Below are 23,797 nucleotides of genomic sequence, written 5' to 3'. Positions count from 1 at the left end.
TGACGTCTGCGATCTGTTTCTTTCGACCGCTGCTTACCGTTGTCGCCACCTATCGGCAAACGGCGGAAGCAAAGTTGTACACCTTATTCTCTATATACGATGTGATTGCTTCGCATCTTTAAATTTCAGATTTCTAAACAGAAAAGCTAGGTTAACAGACTGAATCCAGCACGGTCACTGCACATAACTTGGCTATATACGCTTTGTTACTTACATGTCATTGATGTCAGACCATAAGCTTATCACTAATTAGTAGGTCTGTGGAAGTCATTCAACTGTTCATGTGTGTCCACTCTTATTACGTTGCACAAAGCAAGCTACTTTTTTCCTTTTCTTGTTCTGCTGCTTCAAGGAATTATATTCAGATAAAGCTGTCATATCATGTAATGGGTCTTAAGTTTATACAGAAGAGGCCATTTAATTCAAGGCAAATTTCTACACACATACTTTCACGTAATCTGAATTAACAAAATAGAGTAGGAGACTTATAATTTAGGTAGATACCACTGCACGAAACACATTCCTTGACAATAACAAATCATGGATGGCGAGAAAGCTTTAGCGCAGAAAAGCCCAGTTAACATCTGTGGCACATCTAAAACACTGAATGTGAAATAAAGACAGTTACTGTGATAACAGTTTGTCATACAGTATGGTTCAACTGCACTTACTTTGCGCTAACCGATGATGTGACTAGGTAAGTAACATGATTGATATAAGAGTGTCAATATTGCTTTATTTATATTCTGAAACGTATTTTTTTACATTTTATAATTCACTTCATTTAATTTGTACAACGACTGCACAGTATGCATCTTCAATCGGCGACGTTATGAAGAGCTGACTCTGGTGAAGTAGGGCAGAGTGTTGAGCGGCGCAGGGTATTTGCGGAGCCAGGTGGGGCCTTCTATGACGGGGTGAGCTGGGTCCACCTCGTCCCTCCAGTTGCCCTTGGGCAGGTAGACGTCACGTGCAGTAGTGCTGTGGGTCACCACCGGCGCCACAAGGATATCCTCTCCCAGAAGGAACTCTGCACACAGAGAGCACACAGTCAGGTACAATAAAATGGTTCAAATGGCTCTGATCACTATGGGACTTAACTGCTGAGGTCATCAGTCCCCTAGAACTTAGAACTACTTAAACCTAACTAACCTAAGGACATCACACACATCCATGCCCGAGGCAGGACTCGAACCTGTGACCGTAGCGGTCGCTCAGTTCCAAACTGTAGCGCCTAGAACCGCTCGGCCACTCCGCCTGGCACAGTCAGGCAACCTACCACGCTGTCTCCTCAGCAAGTGATCTGATGACGTGAGGGGGACGTATCATCTGTCAGCATCTCATAACAGCTGATAAGTGGTCCAAAAGTAAAATGTGTGAAGATGGAGTTTCATGAGTCCTAACAACGCCTTAATCGGAGAATAGCTGATTAGCGAAGCATTCAATGATTACTGCATTCTTCAATTTATTATCTTCACCTAGTACTTACAACTCTTTTCGAGACGCTTAAGTTTCTAAGTTCTGTGGAGATAATGAGTATTCCCATTTCTCTCTTGAGAGGACGTGATGGCACATGAAGGTTCCACAAACCGAATCGATGTTTTTGACATCGGTATTTGCTCTTGAAAACTACTTTAATTGTATCCTGAGAACCTGACACACCAATTCCCTTTGAATTTTCACCTAGATATAGGACGACATTATAATAATACATTTTCTACAATTACTTGTTATCTCCTAATGACTGAAATAAAATACCTTGGAATTTCGTTAAGTGTGATTCGAAACAGAATGAGACAAATAAAAGCTGATAGATTTTTATGCATGAGAAGAATAATGATGTGATGATGACATATACATTATGAATGGTTTACAAATTACCACCAAACAATTAAAATATGATAATTATATAGTTGGAGGTGATACGATTGCAGAAACTTAAAATATAGCGACAAAAAGTACCATTGGAACCAAAAAACACGCAGTTAATGAAACAAGTCCAGAAGATCGTATGCTCTACCAAAAAACACCCATCAGTCTATAACTAATTAAAGAATTGTGCAAGATCTTTTAAGGATCAAGGAGTCTATGAACATGGCCATGTAAACTGAAACTGCTTCTTGTTACTGTAATAAATAGACAGTGAAGCACAATTACTAAAAATGTCTTTTAGAAATTCAAGCAATGTAGAGAACTCAGTAAAAAAATAATTACCAAAGAAAAGAAAACGTACATTTGAGAGAGTAATGAAAATGGCAGAAAACGTAAATGGAGAGCAGACCAAATGAAAAGTGTTGAAGTGAAACCAACTCTTTCTTTTTAGACATGTCACAGACATAAGGAACCAATCAAAAGATTAATAGTTGTGAATGAAGAAACAGAAGACTCATTTGCAGAGAAGAAATGACAAAATAAATTGAGCAAAATAATAATGAATAATGTAGCCAAATTAGAAATTTAGATACACAAATCAAGGAAGCTAAGACGGATTTAGAACAAGAGTGCAATTTCATATTTCTTAGCGGAAAGATTTTTTGTAGAAGATGGTGAAACACTACAATAAAGAGAGAAAATATTATAAAAATGTAGGACAAAGGCAAAAGTGTGTTATTCTATTACGGTAAGAAATTCAGGATGAAATAGTAAATGAGGACTTGTGAAGCCCGTAGTATGACAATTATGAGAATTATAGAGACATGCCACTTCTCAAACAAACATATAAGAATTGAAATAGACTAAGAAAGTGGCAAATTCATTCATTTCCGTAGGACCGAAATTGTACTTTCATTAAAAAGAAACCATTACGAATGCAATTTGAAGAATAAATTAGATAACTCCTATAAATTACATGAATTTTTTTAAGTAATGCACGAAGAGAAACTGCAACTAACTTCTGCGAAAATTATGGGCATGCTTATGGCACTGAGTGAATATGAGACATGTATTTTATTGAAAAAGAAGGAAATTAGATGACTTACGTTGGAAAAGAGGTTCTTAGAAGAAGAAAAGGACAGAGTAGATAACAAGGTTAAGTAAATGCAGAAATTACAACAGAAACGTAAATATAAAGTGCACCAGAACTCGTACAGTTCTAGAGAACCAAGTTGTTTGATTATATAGTTGAGGTGGACTGCCTCTTACTCCTATATACATATACATATATTTATTAATATCAGACAACAATAAAAGCCTGAACAAGGTACACAGCATAATACAAGTATGCTATGGCAGGGCAGCTGAAAGGTCTTCCAAAAGAAGTATCCCAGGAACGCTTCCAGTCATGGATTCAACATGGGATAAATGTGTTGCTAGCCAACTACTGTACTTTAAACTGGATTAAACTGAATTCCATGTAAGTTAATCACTTTGTTTCTAGCAAAATTATTCGCGAAACTTATTGATTACATCTCGTGCATAAAGTAAAAACGAGGATTACTTTAGATTACGTTCCTCCATGCTGTACTATTTATTTCTCTGTGTGTTGTTATGAACTGTGTCCACACATCAGACACTCTTGGTCTTGTACCACACAGCATAGAAATTTCCATGGCTTCTTTGTACCGTCAAAATCAACCTTGTTTAAACCATTTTGGTAATCGTAGGTATTCTCCCACTAGGCGAGAATGAGAGATAGTCGTGTGTAACATCAGTGCACGGATTGTCTGTTTCAGGTTTTCGTGGCCTATAAGTTTCGTGTAACTGGAGCTACAGAGGTGATGCGACATTGAAGGTCATCAGATTGTTCATCATTGGTTAGAATTTATTTTTCGCAGTAGTAGGCCCACTATTCTTCACAGAGTCAGGCGTAAGCAGAAGATTTGGAAATACCTTGAACTGAAATTAATTCAGCATCGAACAGCAGACTATGAGCGGGAGAGTGCAGTTTGTATTTGCAGGGGCATGTTGGTCAGAATACGGGAAAGATAGCACAGTGAAGGGGTAGAAGCTACTTGTTGCTGAGACAAGCATCCAGGCAGATCAGTCGTGTGTAACGGTGAAACTAGGACGTGTAGCTCTTCCAGAAGTTTCTGACAGATTAAGATTTGCTCAGGATTTAATAAAGTGATAGGTTTGAATCTGTATGGTGTCGGCAATAGTTATTAAATAACTGTTCTTAGATAGGAGAACCAGATTTTGTGAACTGTGAGTCACTGTTCACTTCCTGTTCAGAGAGCCATAGCTCTTAGTTACAAAGTGATTAAGAGGGGCACATTGATTGGAGTAATGAAATATGAAACACAGTAAAATAGGCAGGTCGTGTGAAGTGGAACAGGTTTGTTTAGTGTGGAGGACATTACTTAGCTTTATGTTTGCATTTTGTACATTAATTGTGTTCTGTACTTCGTTTGGAATCATTTTTGTTACCGATAATTTAATAAATTAATTATGTGGAGTTTTACAATGAGTAATGTTTACATCTTGTTTCCATTCAATTTTCATCACACAGAAATCCCAAAGTCAGAGACTGCCACAGGTCAACAGCATCATTAGATTGAGAAGGTAAATTACGCAGACAGATAATGCAAAGTAAACCATATTTAGAGAAAGAGACACCGAGATGAAGGTAGAAAGGAGAAGAGAGCCGGAAGCCTGAGCCAGTGGATGAGAAGGAGAGAGGCGTAGGCCGTACCTGAGTCGACGGTGAGCGCCGTGTCGTCGGTGGGGTCGAGCCACCAGACAGGCAGGTTGACGGGGCTGCCGTCCTGCACTGTCTGCTTCATCAGCTCCACGATGCGCGGCGCGTACTGCACGTGCAGCGACGTCATGTTGCGGGCGATCTCAACCGTCTGTAACACACACACAGACGCACACATCAGTTACAGCAGAGACATGTGGGCTGTCGTCGTGAAAGAAAACTCCTCAGTTTATTCACGGACAGTAATGCGGTAGGGATGTTGCCATACACTCATAGATTTTTCATAGGACAAGGAAAGATGGCCCTCGAAACTGTGGAGTTTCCGCTGCATAACAACATTCACAGTTCTTCATTTTCATGTGTAAATTTTTCCAATCCCAGTGAGGTTATGGTGGTATCCGAAAAATCACTGTATCCAAAAGGAAAATGACCTTTATTATTAAACTTGCAGAATGTGTGTGCCTCCTTTACGATCAACTTGTAGCTATATCGAAAGCAGCCCCCCTACCCCACTCCACAAGCGTTTTGACAAAACGTATATCAGTAGTGTAGCCGAGTCAGTATCCAGATGCGAAGACATGTCCTGTACGTATGAGAACTCTGCGCCTTCCTAGTTACTCACAGAAAAATAGATTCTTTAGTAGCTATTCCTACACTCGTGGTGTCCTATATTACAGTTAATGCAGATTCGTAACTATGGGTACAACATATTATATACAGGAAGCTGATAATCTGCAGTGTAGCAGCTGTTCATACAGAGTCTTGTGAGTGGACGAATAATAGAGAAAATGAAAGGAGTGTTCTCCGAGAAAATGTGCTGAGCAGGATTCAGTCCATTCTAAAGTGAGTAATGGTTTGTTGCCTGCGAGCTATGCGAGTTATGGGATGTCGGTGAGGGAAATGCAAATATGGATGAAGGGGCAGTTGCAGGTGAAGGTGCAGCACAGTCACGTGTTTCCATGTGCTGCGGACACGCTCGTGGTGATACCTACAGAGAATGTGCAGCGTAAACACCATACCGACAGTCGCAAAAGTTATAGCTTTGTCTAAATGGACATCTGCAGCATGGTGCTAAAATAAACAACGAGACATTGGGGACTCAAAACTCAAAAATTGTTGTTACTGGTTTTTTGTTTTGTATTATATAAGTCAGAAGTTACAGGAAAATCAAGTTAACGGTAGCGCCAGTGTTGCAGGCAGCCAGTTGTTTGAATTACATTTTCAAAATGGCTCTGAGCACTATGGTACTTAACATCTGAGGTCATCAGTCCCCTAGAACTTAGATCTACTTAAACCTAACTAACCTAAGCACATCACACACATCCATGCCCGAGGCAGGATTCGAACCTGCGACCGCAGTAGTCGCGTGGTACCAGACTGAAGCGCCCAGAATCGCTCGGCCACTCCGGCCGGCCTTGGCTGTGTCTTGGTGATTTTAGTGGACAAATCATGAAACCTCAGGCGCTGCAGACAGCTAGCGACAACAGACTAATGGTAGTCGTGAGTAACGCCAAGCAAGGAGCAGTCTAATAAACGTAAACAGAGTCTGTGGTAGGCTGTAATGAAATTTTGTATAATTGTGTGATTGGCCAATTTCGACTAATTGTCGTTATCAAATTAGTTAATCGCACAATTAAATAAAAATCAAATTGCAGCCTACTATGGACCATGTTTATGTTTATTAAACATCTGGAGGCTGTGGATCGTCACAAATACATTTTCTTTTTCCAAGTCTTACATATTGGCTCCTGTTTCCCCTAGTAACGAGCACCAAAATCTGTAAAAATACCGGAAAAAAGGCATGATACACCTAAAGATATTTATGAAATTTGTATACTGTCTAATCCTCTTTATTCCAACTACAAGGATGATGTAAGCTTTCAATGTCTAAATTGGCACGCCTAATGCTACAGTTATTGCTTTTCTTGTACCTAATCGTAACAGAAACATATAAAGGTTCGCTAGTGCTTTCAAATCGTAAACATTTGATATATTGTGCATATGAAGACGGATGAAACGGAATTCATTGAATAGTTCGTGTGTTGGGTGATTTGGGTAGTAGCTTTCATTTGAAACGAAAGGACGGGTAACATATGACTGTTATCATTATTAGAATATTAGACAGTATAGATATATCGAAAGCATTGTGAGAAGGAAAACGGAATAAAAATTAATTCTAAAGTCGTTAAGCAATCAGTAAGAGAGTTATTGTACAAATTCTGGACACACTGGGACATGTCAGCAGCACATCTTCAATATTGACAGAGTGAATTCAAATAAAAACATAGAAAATGTGTGAAAGGACAGTGTTGTCTACCCTGTAGCCACACAGTGGAGGGTATTTAGAAATAATAGCTAAGTAAAAACATCCAGTGTTACTCGTACATTCCAGTAGACAGGCTTACACTATCCCTTGATTTGCAGGTTAGATCGTGAACTAGGTGATGGTGCAACATGATATCATCACTGCACGTGGTCTAAAATGACTTATTTTAAATTCTGATTGTTATAAATCAAGTTCATGCTTGGTTCGTAATCATGTGTCGTCGGATTTGGATTTTAATGAAGACAATGGAAAGATTTCACTGATAGAAAAAGAGAAACATGGCTACTGTATCTCTAGTCATTACAGGGGCAAAGAACGTTGAATTCATAGAGAGACTGACAACTGAGTGAGACAACAGAATACACTCGACGCTGGGACTGGACGCACCTCGTCGTCAAAGTCCCACGGCGCGATGGACATCTGCAGCGCCGGCATGAAGACGGTGGCCTCCAGCCAGCGGATGTAGAGCTCCTTGTCGGGCCCGTTGCCGCTGTTGACGTTGCCGCCTATCATGTCGGGCAGCACGAACGGGTGGCCGACCACGTTCATGTGCAGCAGCGAGGGGATGAGCGTGCGCAGGCCGTTCTGGGCGCTCCAGCTGCTGTGCTTGTCGAACATGCGGAAGAAGACCGGCTGCTGCTGGCTGCGCACGCTGGAGCGCACCTCGATCAGCGGGCCGAACTGAGACACCGTCTTCACGTAGTCGTCGGTGAAGCGCACCGGGTTCAGCTCGAGGGGCTCGATGGTCGACTCGTACGGCAGCCAGCTGCTCTCTCCGGCGTCGAACTTGAACGAGTCGATACCGGTCGCCTTGTGCAGTGCCTGGAAACAAAAGGCAGTATCAGTAGACAAGGAGTCACTGACCGACGAGTAGGCGTTAAATGTAACGTGAGCAGAAACAGAAGGCGAATACCGAAACTACATACTCACTCGGAAATGTGGTTACTTGCCCTTCGCTTTTAGCAGTAGAGAAATCGAGGAATGACTCATAGCCCGACACAAATTTCCATCAAATACATACGCATCTCTTGATTCACAAATTCCGCTGATTCTCCTGACCTTTGAAAGGTGGCAGCTGTTTCGCCCCATTTCATTGCTTAACGTAAGTTGCTACAGGCAACAGCTTCCAAAAATTTGCAAATTTGTCAGTCGAGAGTATGTCTTGCATGATTGTCTTTGGTGTGGCACATGGTAGGGCTGTTGTACCGTCTCGCGAATTTCTTGGAAGTTGTGGTCAATCACGCCTTTTCCGACAGAAGATGGAAAGCGTACTTTTTGCTTTAACATTGGTGGTTAACAATCGGTGTTGTGTGGATGCAGATTCAAATGGTGTCACAAGACACTTGAACTGGTGAGATCAGAGGATGCTCTTCCTCACAGAAAACGCATTGGCATTGTAATTTTTCAATTAATTTCACTCTACTTCCAACGTATCTTTCACGTGTGCTGTATTCATTCATTTCATTGGCAACTCGGTTTGCGAAAGTGTTTGAGCTTTGTACCCATGTTGAAGAAGATTTCACTCAATCTTTCATCATCCTTTCCTGTATAATGCTGACGTATGCTCTCTGAGATAGGAGCAGGTCATTTACGTGTGACCCTAACGTTCTGCTCGGGATTATCGTCAACCGTTAAGAAGTATGTTTTAGATAGTTGTCCTTCATTATAGAACTGAAGCCCACGTGTATGAATAACAAACCCAGTTGTTTCTGTGCCTCTTACACTGTTTCAGGAAACATAGTGAAACTAAAACAGATCTCGTTCAACTCTACATTATTTTCCAGGGTTTGTTATTTCCGTCATTTCCCTTCTCTTCGCTTACTATTTGCATTTTATTTTTAAGCTTACAGCATTTGGTGCTATGCATATTGTAATGTGTTCAAATGAACTTTCTACCCAAACGTCTCTCGCTAGAATCTGGGTAATCTGAATACTTGTAATTTTCAGTCCCACAAATTAAGTCTACAAGCAGTATATCCAGTGAGTGCATGCGGTGCCTTTCCTTAATTGGGAATAACATAGCCTCTCTACAATGCCGAATGCCATGCTTATAATTTACAGTAACCTGAATAATTTTTAAATTTACCCTGTAACCTGAATTGCTATAGGATACCATGTATATACAGATTGCACTCACATGTGCATCGCACAGATGATTCCAATGTGGAAGGATCCAGTTATTTTGATGTTATCAGATCAAGTTGTGCATTTTAAAGGACAGGTAAATTTCAGTTAGATTTCCCTGCAGAATATTTCAGCTAACAAGTGAAAAACATTATAATGTTAAACTGACGCTCATTCCAGAAATGAATTGGTGGAGAAGGAATTGCCTTTAGCCTGTAATGTGGCTACGCAAGTGATACTCATATCCGCAAAACGATCCTCTGTGAATAATGATCTCTGTAATCACCAATCCAATTATGTTTCAGTTTCATCTTGAGTGCCACCAACTAATGAATGATAATATACGTCAGAACTGTTCTTCCAACTTTCATAAATTTAACGTGGATTAAATCTAGTTGCCAGGCTATATGTAAGATCGTCAAGATAATGGCAGATTTTGTAACCTGTGGGCCAGTGCAGCGTTCGTATAATGTACAATAGTGTGTAATAAAGTGCCGCTGTGGAACTGGACAGATACCCATTCAGGTGCCCTCTGTCAGAATCTCTGTATCACCATCCATACGATCGTGGTTTCCACACAACCTCCGAATTATCTGACAAGCTGCAGATACACTGTGTCTGGCTGTAGCAACGGAAGCGAACTGCCAAAGATCACAGTGAACTTATGTTCGTTTTAAGAATTGACACAAACAGTGTCGACCCTAAAAACATTTATTTCTATGGTAAGCGGATTAGGTCACTACGAACGTTGACTTTCATGGAATTACAGCACCCGCTCCATTCACCGGCATTGCCTACCATCACTATCATGGTATGGGGGTCTGAATATGCTCAAAAACTGACTGAAACTGGTTACCATCGAAATAAATGTTTTAGGGTCGACCTTGTTTGTGTCGATTTGTAAAGTACTTTTAACGAGACCGCTGTTTCTCCACGACAAATGCTCTCAAATATTTCTAATGTTGATTGTTCTGTGACTGAGAAAGTGCTGAAGTAACGCAACAATTTAGTGCTACATCTGTCTACATGCCATGTGGCACCAGCAAGAGCACAAATTCTGATGTATTTTATCAAGTCATTGAACCCGATGACTCGAACGCCACTCTCTTGTGATTTGTGGTTGCAATAGAGTTTACTAGTAGGAAATCAGAAGGAGAATACACTTTGGTGCCATTGCTGACTGCAATGATTCCCTTTCTCTGATGTCAAGTATAATTTGCAGTAAAGTCATTAATACATGAACAGTGAGTAAATGTAAGAATGTGCTTTCAAATAGCGTCAAAGCAGTTTTATGGCTATGGGAAAACAAAAGCATCCCTTCCTACTACGTACGCTATCTGATGAAATGTATCAGACACCTACTAATGGACATTAATCTGGAGTGTGTCCACAGTCGCGTTTATGAGGGCTTGAATTCTGCTGGTGATACTTTCAATGAGGTGTCTGATTATCTGTGAGGAAATTGAAGCCCATTCTTCCTGAGGAGCCGGAAGTGAAGAAGGTAATGTTGCTGGATGCAGGGATGTCGACGTTCTAACTCAATCCAAACCTGTTTCACTGGGTTCAGGTCAGGACTCTGGGTGGGACAGTCAGTTTCAGAAATATTATTGTCCAATAGCAGGGTGCATTGTCATAGTGATCCAGTCGTCGTTCCTCTGCCATACACTGTGCACAATGGTGCATATTGTTTTCATACCCTTCCAAATTTATCTTTTTGTTAAGCGTCGTAAGGACACTACATCATATCCGTGGAAGAATCCTGGATACAGGAACATCACTTGCTACGTAGTTCACTTTTGACACTACACATAATGGCATGTAACATTATCCAGGTATTCGCGACTCGATCGATGAGATTGCCAAAGGATGTAGTGTGGTTAATCACTAAGAATCACTCGTTTCGAGCCATCCACTGTCCAGCGGCGCACCTCAAGCATCACTCAGCACGGGCTTCAGAAATGTGTGACTTATGAGGAGATGCTCGACCATTGTACCACGTTCTTTTCAACTCCCTATGCACAATCATTGTGCTAGCAGGATCGCTGTTAGCACTTTAGAACTCAGCAGTCATCGCTTCCGCTGATTTGCAGCACCCTTCGCAGTGCCTGTCAGATCATGAGGTATGACTGGTCTTGTTTTAGCTGTGATTCTTCCTTCGCATTTCCAACTCACGATCACATCACCAAGAACCACTTTGGCAGCTAGAAAGACTGAAATCTCAGTGATGAATAGCAACGGTTAAAGCAGGCTCAGACATGGTAATTGGATGTCTCTATAGGCCCCCGGGCTCAGCAGCTGTTGTGGCTGAGCACCTGAAGGATAATTTGGAAAATATTTCGAGTAGATTTCCCCACCATGTTATAGTTCTTGGTGGAGATTTTAATTTGCCGGATATAGACTGGGAGACTCAAACGTTTATAACGGGTCGCAGGGACAAAAAGAATGCAGTGAAATTTTTTTAAGTGCTTTATCTGAAAACTACCTTGAGCAGTTAAACAGAGAACCGACTCGTGGCGATAACATATTAGACCTTCTGGTGACAAACAGACCCGAACTATTTGAAACAGTTAACGCAGAACAGGGAATCAGTGATCACAAAGCGGTTACGGCAGCGATGATTTCAGCCGCAAATAGAAGTATTAAAAGTGGTAGGAAGGTTTTTCTGTTTAGCAAATGTGACATAAAGCAGATTACAGAGTACCTGACGGCTCAACACAAAAGTTTTGTCTCAAGTACAGATAGTGTTAAGGATCAGTGGACAAAGTTCAAAACCATCGTACAATATGCGTTAGATGAGTATGTGCCAAGCAAGATCGTAAGAGATGGAAAAGAGCCACCGTGGTACAACAACCGAGTTAGAAAACTGCTGCGGAAGCAAAGGGAACTTCACAGCAAACGTAAACATAGCCAAAGCCTTGCAGACGAACAAAAATTACGCGAAGCGAAATGTAGTGTGAGGAGGGCTATGCGAGAGGCGTTCATTGAATTCGAAAGTAAAGTTCTATGTACTGACATGGCAGAAAATCCTAGGAAGTTTTGTCTTACGTCAAAGCAGTACGTGGATCAAAACAAAATGTCCAGACACTCTGTGACCAAAATTGTACTCAAACAGAGGATGACAGACTGCAGGCCGAAATACTAAATGTATTTTTCCAAAGCTGTTTCACAGAGGAAGACTGCGCTGTAGTTCCTTCTCTAGATTGTCGCACAGATGACAAAATGGTAGATATCGAAATAGACGACAGAGGGACAGAGAAGCAATTAAAATCGCTCAAAAGAGGAAAGGCCGCTGGACCTGATGGGATACCAGTTCGATTTTACACAGAGTACGCGAAGGAACTTGCCCCCCTTCTTGCAGCGGTGTACCATAGGTCTCTAGAAGAGCGTAGCGTCCCAAAAGATCCCCGTTTTCAAGAAGGGACGTCGAACAGATGTGCAGAACTATAGACCTATATCTCTAACGTCGATCAGTTGTAGAATTTTGGAATACGTGTTATGTTCGAGTATAATGACTTTCCTGGAGACTAGAAATCTACTCTGTAGGAATCAGCATGGGTTTCGAAAAAGACGATCGTGTGAAACCCAGTACGCGCTATTCGTCCACGAAACTCAGAGGGCCATAGACACAGGTTCCCAGGTAGATGCCGTGCTTCTTGACTTCCGCAAGGCGTTCGAAACAGTTCCCCACAGTCGTTTAATGAACAAAATAAGAGCATATGGACTATCAGACCAATTGCGTGATTGGATTGAGGAGTTCCTAGATAACAGAACGCAGCATGTCATTCTCAATGGAGAGAAGTCTTCCGAAGTAAAAGTGATTTCAGGTCTGCCGCAGGGGAGTGTCATAGGACCGTTGCTATTCACAATATACATAAATGACCTGGTGGATGACATCGGAAGTTCACTGAGGCTTTTTGCGGATGATGCTGTCGTGTGTCGAGGGATTGTGGCAATGGAGGATTGTACTGAAATGCAGGAGGATCTGCAGCGAATTGACGCATGGTGCAGGGAATGGGAATTGAATCTCAATGTAGACAAGTGTAATGTGCTGCGAATACATAGAAAGATAGATCCCTTATCATTTAGCTACAAAATAGCAGGTCAGCAACTGGAAGCAGTAAATTCCATAAATTATCTGGGAGTACGCATTAGGAGTGATTTAAAATGGATTGATCATATAAAGTTAATCGTCGGTAAAGCAGATGCCAGGCTGAGATTCATTGGAAGAATCCTAAGGAAATGCAATCCGAAAACAAAGGCAGTAGGTTACAGTACGCTTGTTCGCCCACTGCTTGAATACTGCTCAGCAGTGTGGGATCCGTACCAGATAGGGTTGATAGAAGAGATACAGAAGATCCAACGGAGAGCAGCGCGCTTCGTTACAGGATCATTTAGTAATCGGGAAAGCGCTACGGAGATGATAGATAAACTCCAGTGGAAGACTCTGCAGGAGAGACGCTCAGTAGCTCGGTACGGGCTTTTGTTAAAGTTTCGAGAACATACCTTCACCGAAGAGTCAAGCAGTATATTGCTCCCTCCTACGTATATCTCGGGAAGAGACCGTGAGGATAAAATCAGAGAGATTAGAGCCCACACAGAACCATACCGACAATCCTTCTTTCCACGAACGATACGAGACTGGAATAGAAGGGAGAACCGATAGAGGTACTCAGGGTACCCTCCGACACACACCGTCAGGTGACTTGCGGAGTATGGATGTAGATGTAGATGTAGAGAACATCCAATGACCAGTCCACGTTCGAAGTCACAGAGCTCTCCAGATCGACCTATCCTTGCTCTTCTACCAAATACACAGCAATCCTCCCGTCCTTCCACACCGGGGATCTCCGTCTCGAGACATCTAGGGGGCAATTCCTCATTGTATAGGCGTCTCCGGACGCTTCTGATCGGGTAATGTATTGTCATTTTCAATTTGCTACGTTAAAGGAAGTGCATAGCAGCACTGACTGTGGAACAGGAAAGCGCAACGGAGCGGCATTCAACTCATCTTCAAGGTGACGTTGTAGCTCAAGGTCAGTGCTCGCTTAAGTACATAGTTGTTGTGTTCCTACGCTGTCTTTTAAGCACCAGTAGCTTTAAATGGTTTTTTACACAAGTTCTGATATTTTTACATCACCTGGAGGATACTGAGATTATTAAAACAGTTCATATGTGTTTTCGCGCCCACAGACTTAGCTCCACATGTTGTCAGTGCACCTGAACTTTACTTGTGATACATTATTACAACGATGACAATACTGACAATTCAGTCCATATTTAACAACATTTTACGATGTAATAAGAGTCGTACTCATCAGATCTTGTGGGACTCTCGCATTCAAAAGGCTGCATTCTGACAACGCCATGTACTCATGTCAGATAGTCTTATATTCTGACAGAATGTTAGTTTTGCAGTGTTACTTGAAAATGGCCCCAAGGCCGAAATTGCAGTCGTAATAATAAATATTTCATACGGTCAACGGCGACTATGATATCTTTTAAGAAATATTAGATGACTATGAATGCCAGCCATGAGAAGTTAAACAAAGTTTAAATGTTCTTTTTTCTGTGATAATTACGTTTATCTTTTCAAATGACCGTTTTCGCCATCTCCAGATCCAGTCCTGGCACCAACAAACGATCAATACAGACTGGGACTGAGGGGCATGCCTAGAAAGCTCATTTGGTAAGGTCAGTGCTCCTCTGTGGAGGACAGAGGTTTCCATCGAATTCTGCCAGGTCACACAGTTTTAACCTGCAAACAGTAAGTCTAATTCTGTATAGTTAACACGAACTGTCATGATACGATCCTCCTTTCGGAATTATTTAAGATTTATTGCAAGTCACAATAACGTAACTCAAGCCGTATAATTTACCGATTTAACGTAATTTGTCTCAATCTGAAAATAACGGAATAATGATCTTGGATAAGCTACAAGATATTTTACAATAGACTGAGAATTTAATGCAAGCTTGATGTGCTGATTAATATATTGAAGTAGTAAATGTCAATCAAGATCTTTTTCTGTTGCTCTTTCATTTTAAATAGGAGTCTCTACAATCAATAATCCGTATTACGTTTCGGTAACGAAGAACGAATTGAGCGATATAGTACACGGTGTAGAGGGCTTATTTCTTTCCGTTTCATCAACATAGAACCCTTCAGAGCAGTCATCGAGTTTGTATGGCGAAGGGGCTTCTGCTTCAACCTCAAGATCCGATGAACGTGCGACCTATCGTGCATAGCCTCACAGTGGTATTTCTGCATCCGGCCATCTAGCTGGAAGTTTGCAGCTTTCTCACAAACTAGAAGAGCTGTTCCGCGTGTTACCCTAGTTATTCTATGGCCGGTCTATTTGGGCTGTTGCGATTTTTCGCCACTATTTCGAATGCAGGTAACGCAGCAGTGCAATGCTTTAGAGCAGACTTCCTATAGAAGAGAAATTCCAAGTACTCACCCAGACTCTGCACGCCCACCAGGCTGCTGCCTCGGAGTTGGTGAAGTCGATGACGCTGCCCACACCTCTCCACCACTGGGTGTCGACCGTGCCGTTGGAGCTGGTGACGAAGTATCCGCTGGCCAGTGCCTGCGAGTAGTAGGGCTCGCAGTCCTGGTTCACAAACGGGTGCACCCACAGGGTGACGCGGTAGCCCAGCTTGTGGAGGTCGTCGACCATCGTCTTCACGTCGGGGAACTTGTCGGTGTCGAAGGTGAGACTGCCGTAGCAGCTCTCCCAGTAGTCGTCCACCTGCAGCTGGCTCTCGTTGAAGCCGTGGGCGATGATGTCTGCGGCGATCTGCCTCACCGTCGCGTCGTCGATGTCCTTCTTGTGGCGGGCCCACGTCGACCAGACGGGGTGCGTGGCCATGCGCTCGTCCGGGATTGCTTCCGGCTTGCCGAGGAAGTTCTCGATTGCGTACTCGTGCGCCTGCTTCACGTTATCGTACGTGCATAGGTTGAATTCCAAAACGTTGCCTTGTCGTCGTGTGGGGTAGGGTTCGGTGTTCTCCGCAATGAAACACAGCGCATCCTTCGAGTCGTTCGTATTTTGTTCTATGAAAAGCGGTACGTACGGCGGGACGTGGACGAACCTGCCGTCTGAGAACAGCCAGTAGCGGACGGCGATGCCGACTTTCCCGTCCTTCTTGGGGACGTAGGAGAAGTGGTCGAACACGTCGGACTCTGCGGGCCAGGTCTGCTGGGCCTTCTGGATTCCACCGTAGATGTGGGCGCCTCGGTGGTTGAGGCAGCCTCTGATGGACCTCGTGGAAGACTTGGCAGACACCTTGATGTTGAGGCAGCGGTCGTCCAGAGTCCTGTGGCGGACGGCCATGCTGGAGTCGGTGAACTGCAGGCAGTCCTCGTCGGAGCGGCCATCCTCACACGCCGTGGGGGCGGACCCGTCGCTCGGCGCCGTGACGTAGCCCACCTCCTCCTCCTCGCCGTCTGTAACAGGCGCGTCGCCACCGATGTGCAACCGTCTTTAAAAATACTAGTTTACAGCGAACTAGCGGTAGCCTAAATACAAAGAGTAACAAGTGAAAATTTTTTTACATTATCACTTAACCTTAAATGCGAGAAATAGCAATCGGAGTACTGCACCTCCAAATAAGTTCGAATATCATAAAACTACAGTTATTATGTTGCACATATTAAACTACGTATTAATTTTCCGAATAGACGTACTTGCTGCTCTGCGTGGAACTGACGCTAGATCCTGACATTTAAGCTAACCTTCAATACCTTACATTCGATCCTCTTGGTTTTGTTCACTACAAACACCTTGAGATCACAGCTGCGAGGTAATAATCACTTCTTCATTAAGTGTTAGTGACATTGTTTCCTCTCTTTATGTAAGTCGGTTACACTGCAATGATGTCATATTTACTGGTAAGAAATGAAACAATAATGTTTATGATATTAAAGTTTCGTTTTCCCCACTTGAAATCCTCTCATTCGTAACTAGATACCGACTGCAACATCATATGCCACAACGCCTCAACCATTCCCCCCTGGTTGCCTGAAGTTACCAAATCGCTCACATAGTGTTGTGATCCACATAAAGTTAGTCAGGCCAAATTTTGATGGTGGAAAGGAATTTCATAACCGTCATCAACATAGGAATAGAAACTACCGTGGCGCTTATTTCGTACTCTCTCCGTCATCCTGGGATAAAACTGAAAACCGAAAATCTGTGTGTTGCTGTGTGCACCCTCCATGGTTGAAGCTCGCCTCATCTTCACACGATAAATTCTAAAATAGCTGTTACTTTCGGCTCTATCTGTCTTAATGCGCTTTTCTGCTTTCTGTTTCTTATGTGAGATAAAGCCAGTTATCCACTCATTACATCATAACATAACATTTTGCTTTCATTAAGAATTTGTGATTAGTACGGTCAAAAACTTTAGATGAGTCATGGAAAGTACGACGCGGTAAGAATGTTGTCATTTAGGAGTTTTATTACCTAATTAATTGTTTGAAAAGAACAGTTTAATAGAGAAAACCATCATCACCTGAAACAAATTGATTAATTTACTTTTGTGACATAATTGTGAAAATGTTGTGGAATATTTAATCTTATCCAATATCATTACATTTGACAGAAGCCGTGACTGCCACAGTTGGTTCCTAACATGTGGTACTACGAAAAGCACCCTATGTCATGGGCTGCATACTGCTTTATAAGGAGCGGATGTAGTGGTAGCATATCATCCTTTTAAATCGTTTCAGCATGGAAAGTTTAAACCAGAGAGGGATTTAGTAGGGCAATATTTTTGAAACTGGGTATTAAAATTGATTGAAATTTTCTACGAATTCATTAAATTCGCGATTAACGTCTGTCACCAAGTGAACATCGTTCTACATTTCACTGTGATTTAGCAATTTTTATTTATGCTATTGTGGAAAGCCTCCAAAGAGGCGTTCTACGAAGAGCGAATGTTTATTTTTTTGATTGTGTCGTCACATAAAAATCGCTCTCCCCAGTTGTGGGGAAGGTAAAACCCGCAGTAGAGTGAAATTTATGAGTGTTTAGTAGCATTCCCAAATCATTTTATGAAAGTTTTTCGAAGTGGTCACCTATCTGCGTGGAAGTTACCATAAATGGAAAACAGATTGCTCTCGAACTTTGGCTATTATGACGTACAATTAATACTTGTTCCACTTTCGCAGACAATGCCATTTTCGCATATCTTTCACGCAGACACATCGTTGAAATGCAGGGCGGAAAGTAAAATCCTTGTTGTACCCTGTCAGTTATCTGGTAGTTCGCATGAGATAATTTTTGCAACTTTCTGTTCAAAATGGTTCAAATGGCTCTGAGCACTATGGGACTTAACATCTGAGGTCATCAGTCCCCTAGAACTTAGAACTACTTAAACCTAACTAACCTAGGGACAACACACACATCCATGCCCGAGGCAGGATTCGAACCTGCGACCGTAGCGGTCGCGCGGTTCCAAACTGAAGCGCGTAGAATCGCTCGGCCACGGCGGCCGGCGCAACTTTCTGTCACGTAAGGTCAGTTGCCTCAAAATATTAGACGACCAGACTAGTATTTAGTACAACAACTGTTCCCTACAGTAAAGGATTAAATACTGCAAGTTGCCAGTGTCAGAAGACGATTCTCAACACCACATAGGTAATGGATGTACAGAGTTAAATGTACACTGCTACTTGATGTACGGCTAAAACTCTCAGACTTGAGTCAAACTGAGCAGGTGGTTGTAGCCGGCTATTAGAATCCACATCTAGCCGTGCAGATTAATATTTTCTGACGTTTCCCCAGATATCAGTGCAAATGTCAGGATGATTCCTACGAAAATAGCACAATTAATTCCTTCCCTATCCTTCCTCAATGTGCCAACGGCTTCTCCGCAGTGGTAACAACGGTTCCCGCCAGATCACCGAAGTTAACGCTTTCCGGCTTAGCTGGCGCTTCCACGGGCGTCTGCCCAGGTCTGCACAGTGCTGTTGGCAGGCGCGGTGACTCAGGCCTTGTGAGGGCAATTAGGGAGCTACTTTGTTGAGGACGTAGCGGCTCTGGTCGCGAAAACAGACAACGGGAAAGCAGTGTACTGACCATATACTCTTCCATATACACATCCAGTGACGTCTGTGAGCTCAGGACGAAACGGTGGACGGTTGGTACCGCCGAGCCTTCATGGCCTGTTAGGACGTAGTTTTCTATGCTTCTTCAATCAAAGTACACTACTGGCCATTAAAATTGCTACACCACGAATATGACGTGCTACAGACGCGAAATTTAACCGACAGGAAGAAGACGCTGTGATATGCAAATGATTAGCTTTTCAGAGCATTCACACAAGTTTGGCGCCGGTGGCGACACCTACAACGTGCTGACATAAGGAAAGTTTCCAAGCGCTTTCTCGTACACAAACAGCAGTTGACCGGCGTTGCCTGGTGAAACGTTGTTGTGATGCCTCGTGTAAGGAGGAGAAATGCGACTTTGATAAAGGTCGGATTGTAGCCTATCGCGATTGCGGTTTATCGTATCGCGACATTGCTGCTCGCGTTGGTCGAGATCCAATGACTGTTAGCAGAATATGGAATCGGTGGGTTCAGGAGGGTAATACGGAACACCGTGCTGGATCCCAACGGCCTCGTATCACTAGCAGTCGAGATGACAGGCACTTATTCGCATGGCTGTAACGGATCGTGAAGCCACGACTCGATCCCTGAGTCAACAAATGGGGACGCTTGCAAGACAACAACCATCTGCACGAACAGTTCGATGACGTTTTCAGCAGCATGGACTATCAGCTCGGAGACGATGGCTGCGGTTACCCTTGACGCTGCAAAACAGACAGGAGCGTCTGCCATGGTGTACTCAACGATGAACCTGGGTGTAAGAATGCCAAAACGTCATTTTTTCTGATGAATCCAGGTTCTGTTGACAGCATCATGATGGTCGCATCCATGTTTGGCGACATCGCGCTGAACGCACATTGAAAGCGTGTATTCGTCATCACCATACTGGCGTATCACCCGGCGTGATGGTATGGGGTCCCATACGTCTCCATCACCTCTTGTTCGCATTGACGGCACTTTGAACAGTGGACGTTACATTTCAGATGCGTTACGACGCGTGGCTCTACCCTTCATTCGATCCCTGCGAAACCCTACATTTCAGCAGGACAATGCACGACCGCATGTTTTGGGTCCTGTACGGGCCTTTCTGGATACAGAAAATGTTCGACTGCTGTCCTGGCCAGCACGTTCTCCTGATCTCCCGCCAATTGAAAACGTCTGGTCAATGGTGGCCGAGGAACTGGCTCGTCACAGTACGCCAGTCACTACTTTTGATAAACTGTGGTATCGTGTTGAATCTGCATGGGCAGCTGTACCTGTACACGCCATCCAAACTCTGTTTCACTCAATGCCCAGGCATATCAAGGCCGTTATTACGGCCAGAGGTGGTTGTTCTGGGTACCGATTTCTCAGGATCTGTGCACCCAAACTGCGTGAAAATGTAATCACATGTCAGTTCTAGTATAATATATTTGTCCAATGAATACCCGTTTATCATCTGCATTTCTTCTTGGTGTAGCAATTTTAATGGTCAGTAGTGTATGCTTACTCCATGTCTGTAATGACCTCATAGCTGGTGGTTAGTTAAACACTAATCTTCCTTTCTTCCTTCTCTCCTTCGTACGAACTCACTGCTGATGGGACAAGAAATTCTCATCTTCATACCTTCCTTCAAACCCTCTGCGATTTAGTTCTACCTACTGTCGTTGCCAAATGCATGCAACAATGACAGAAAGACGGCGTCAACTGAGAGCACCAGCTGGGGGAGAGAGGGAGGGGGGGGGGGGGTGACCAGCCGCCTGCCGGCTCACCTTCTGTCAGCAGGATGACGAGGCGGCCGCTGGTCTGGTCGTAGCGGGTGCTGAGGCTGGCCGTGGCAGCGGCGTAGGCCACCAGCGCCCCCAGCAGCACCAGTGACGTCACACGCGAAGCTGCAAACAAAAAAAAAAAAACGCGGCACCGTTAGTTGACGTCTACAACTGCATAAGCTGCCAGTTCATACTACAGTACACCAATCATCGTAGCAATAGAGGGCAGTCAAATACCACGCAGGTGGTCCAATCAACTAAGTAAAGAACAAGAATGTTACGTCTGACAACACAAACTTGTAAGCGGCAAAGAACACCATAAACTAACATAATTTCAATAAAGACCAAGCGACAAATTCTCAAGAGAGAACCAACTTACCTTTATGCATTCCCATACGTGCTGAGCAGTGCTGTACAACTAATGTGCATTCCCCTTGCTCGAGTCTGCATATATAGGCAGCTCTTATCTTTGCACATCTATAATGATTACTGTAACAGCTAGTTAGCTCGCAGTAATCACAATTACTATCAGGCAATCACACGAAAGTCTACATCAAGACATCGGATTAATCGAATTCCGTCATTTCTTTTTTTTTTTTTTTGCCCTTGGATAACTTATCTGCTTTTTCAATAACCTAGCGAAAATTATCATCATCAATTATTAACGAAGAGCTTCAAAGTCAAGTATGCATGGTTTCACCTGCCTTTGTTCCCACGTAACTGCATCTTTCTTGGTGAAACAATATCTTCGATTAGGATAAATACAAGAAACTACATTATAGATGTTGTTAACACTCGATCTGTCTCTATAAAACATATAGAGAGGAAGCCTCCTGGTAGAATTTTGCAGTTTAATCATTGTCAGCACTTGGATTCTGGATCGTGAAGGAAGGTTGTACAGGGTGTTACAAAAAGGTACGGCCAAACTTTCAGGAAACATTCCTCACACACAAAGAAAGAAAATATGTTATGTGGACATGTGTCCAGAAACGCTTACTTTCCATGTTAGAGCTCATTTTATTACTTCTCTTCAAATCACATTAATCATGGAATGGAAACACACAGCAACAGAACGTACCAGCGTGACTTCACTTTGTTACAGGAAATGTTCAAAATGTCCTCCGTTAGCGAGGATACATGCATCCACCCTCCGTCGCATGGAATCCCTGATGCGCTGATGCAGCCCTGGAGATTGGCGTATTGTATCACAGCCGCCCACAATGCGAGCACGAAGAGTCTCTACATTTGGTACCGCGGTTGCGTAGACAAGAGCTTTAAAATGCCGCCAGAAATGAAAGTCAAGAGGGTTGAGGTCAGGAGAGAATGGAGGCCATGGGATTGGTCCGCGTCTACCAATCCATCGGTCACATAATCTGTTGTTGAGATGCGTACGAACACTTCGACTGAAATGGGCAGGAGCTCCATCGTGCATGAACCACATGTTGTGTCGTACTTGTAAAGGTACATGTTCTAGCAGCACAGGTGGAATATCCCGTATGAAATCATGATAACGTGCTCCATTGAGTGTAGGTGGAAGAACAAACTAAAATGAGCTCTAACATGGAAATTAAGCATTTCCGGACACATGTCCACATAACATCTTTTCTTTATTTGTGTGTGAGGAATGTTTCCTGAAAATTTGGCCGTACCTTGTTGTAACACCCTGTAGATGTTGTTAACACTCGATCTGTCTCTATAACACATAGAGGGGAAGCCCCTAGGTAGAAGTTTGCAGTTTAATCATTGTCAGCAGTTGGATTCTGGATCATGAAGGAAGGTTGTATACATGGAAGAGAGCTGGAGACACCCGAAGGGTTCATACAGATTATAGTTGGTCCAATCGCATTAATTTGACCACTACCTATGTTCGAAGTCGAGGGGCAGTCTCAGGGGGCAGTGGCAGCGCTAGCAGTCGGAGGACGTGGAATAAAGTGCGATGCCATTGATGATCGCTGGTTTTCGGGGCAAGGTTGAAAACATTTCCGAAATGCCTAAGTTTGTACACGGTTCGAGTGCTGCTGTAACTATTCGCGTGCTGCTGCATACTGTGAATGGCAAAACAGCGTTATCCAGAACCGGCGCCGAGATACCTGTGATGCCCCACGGATCGTAGACGATAGTGGTGAACGATGGAACAGGATACGTGTACAGGCGAATAGATGTGCAACAGTTTAGCAAATACTGCCCGGATGAACCAAGGGGCTACCATCAATGTCTCGTTCACGACCGTTTAGCGAGCGCTGCTGCGTGCGGTCCTCTTCAGCAGGTGCCTGGTTCAGGCACCCATGCCCATTGCTGTTCATTGGCGATGGAGGTTGGATGGTTCAAATGGCTCTGAGCACTATGGGACTTAACATCTGAGGTCATCAGTCCCCTATACTTAGAACTACTTAAACCTAACTAAACTAAGAACATGACACACATCCATGCTCGAGGCAGGATTCGAAACTGCGACTGTAGCAGTCGCCCGGTTCCGGACTGAAGCGCCTAGAACAGCTCGGCCACCGCGGCCGGCCACGGAGGTTGGAATTTGCACGCCAGTAACGCAACTGGACGTCCACTGAGTGGCAAGAGGTGACCTTTCCAGATGAATCACGTTTTATGGTCCATCAGGCGTGTACGGTGTGAAAGCTTGAAAGCAAACGGTCCAGGCCGCCGGAAGGAGTGTTATGGTCTGGTTAATGTTTTTGTGGCATTCTGTGGGTGATCTCGCCATTCTGAAATGCCCAATGGATCAAGTAGCCATCTATCCCTGGGGACCATGTCCACCCCTACATGCTGTTTGGTTTCCCTCGACACCATGGCATCTACTGGCAGGACAACGCAACGTGTTACACAGTTCGTACGGTACG

At 43.4% G+C, this 23,797-nt stretch overlaps 1 protein-coding gene across 1 annotated transcript; it reads right to left on the bottom strand.

The window, feature by feature from the left end:
- Positions 1-716: 716 nt before the first annotated feature.
- On the bottom strand, positions 717-21,356 carry LOC124622431 (myogenesis-regulating glycosidase-like). The gene is made up of 6 exons (XM_047148126.1): positions 21,325-21,356; positions 20,949-21,068; positions 15,545-16,533; positions 7,350-7,784; positions 4,631-4,787; positions 717-1,030 (listed from the first exon to the last, which is right to left on the bottom strand). The coding sequence occupies exons 1-6, from the start codon at positions 21,338-21,340 to the stop codon at positions 831-833; spliced, it is 1,917 nt and encodes a 638-aa protein (XP_047004082.1). The 5' UTR covers positions 21,341-21,356; the 3' UTR covers positions 717-830.
- Positions 21,357-23,797: the final 2,441 nt, after the last annotated feature.

Source organism: Schistocerca americana, chromosome 7 (genome assembly GCF_021461395.2).
Source record: "Schistocerca americana isolate TAMUIC-IGC-003095 chromosome 7, iqSchAmer2.1, whole genome shotgun sequence".
Classification (NCBI taxonomy): Eukaryota; Metazoa; Arthropoda; class Insecta; order Orthoptera; family Acrididae; genus Schistocerca; species Schistocerca americana.
This window is presented reverse-complemented; position numbering and strand designations above follow the sequence as displayed.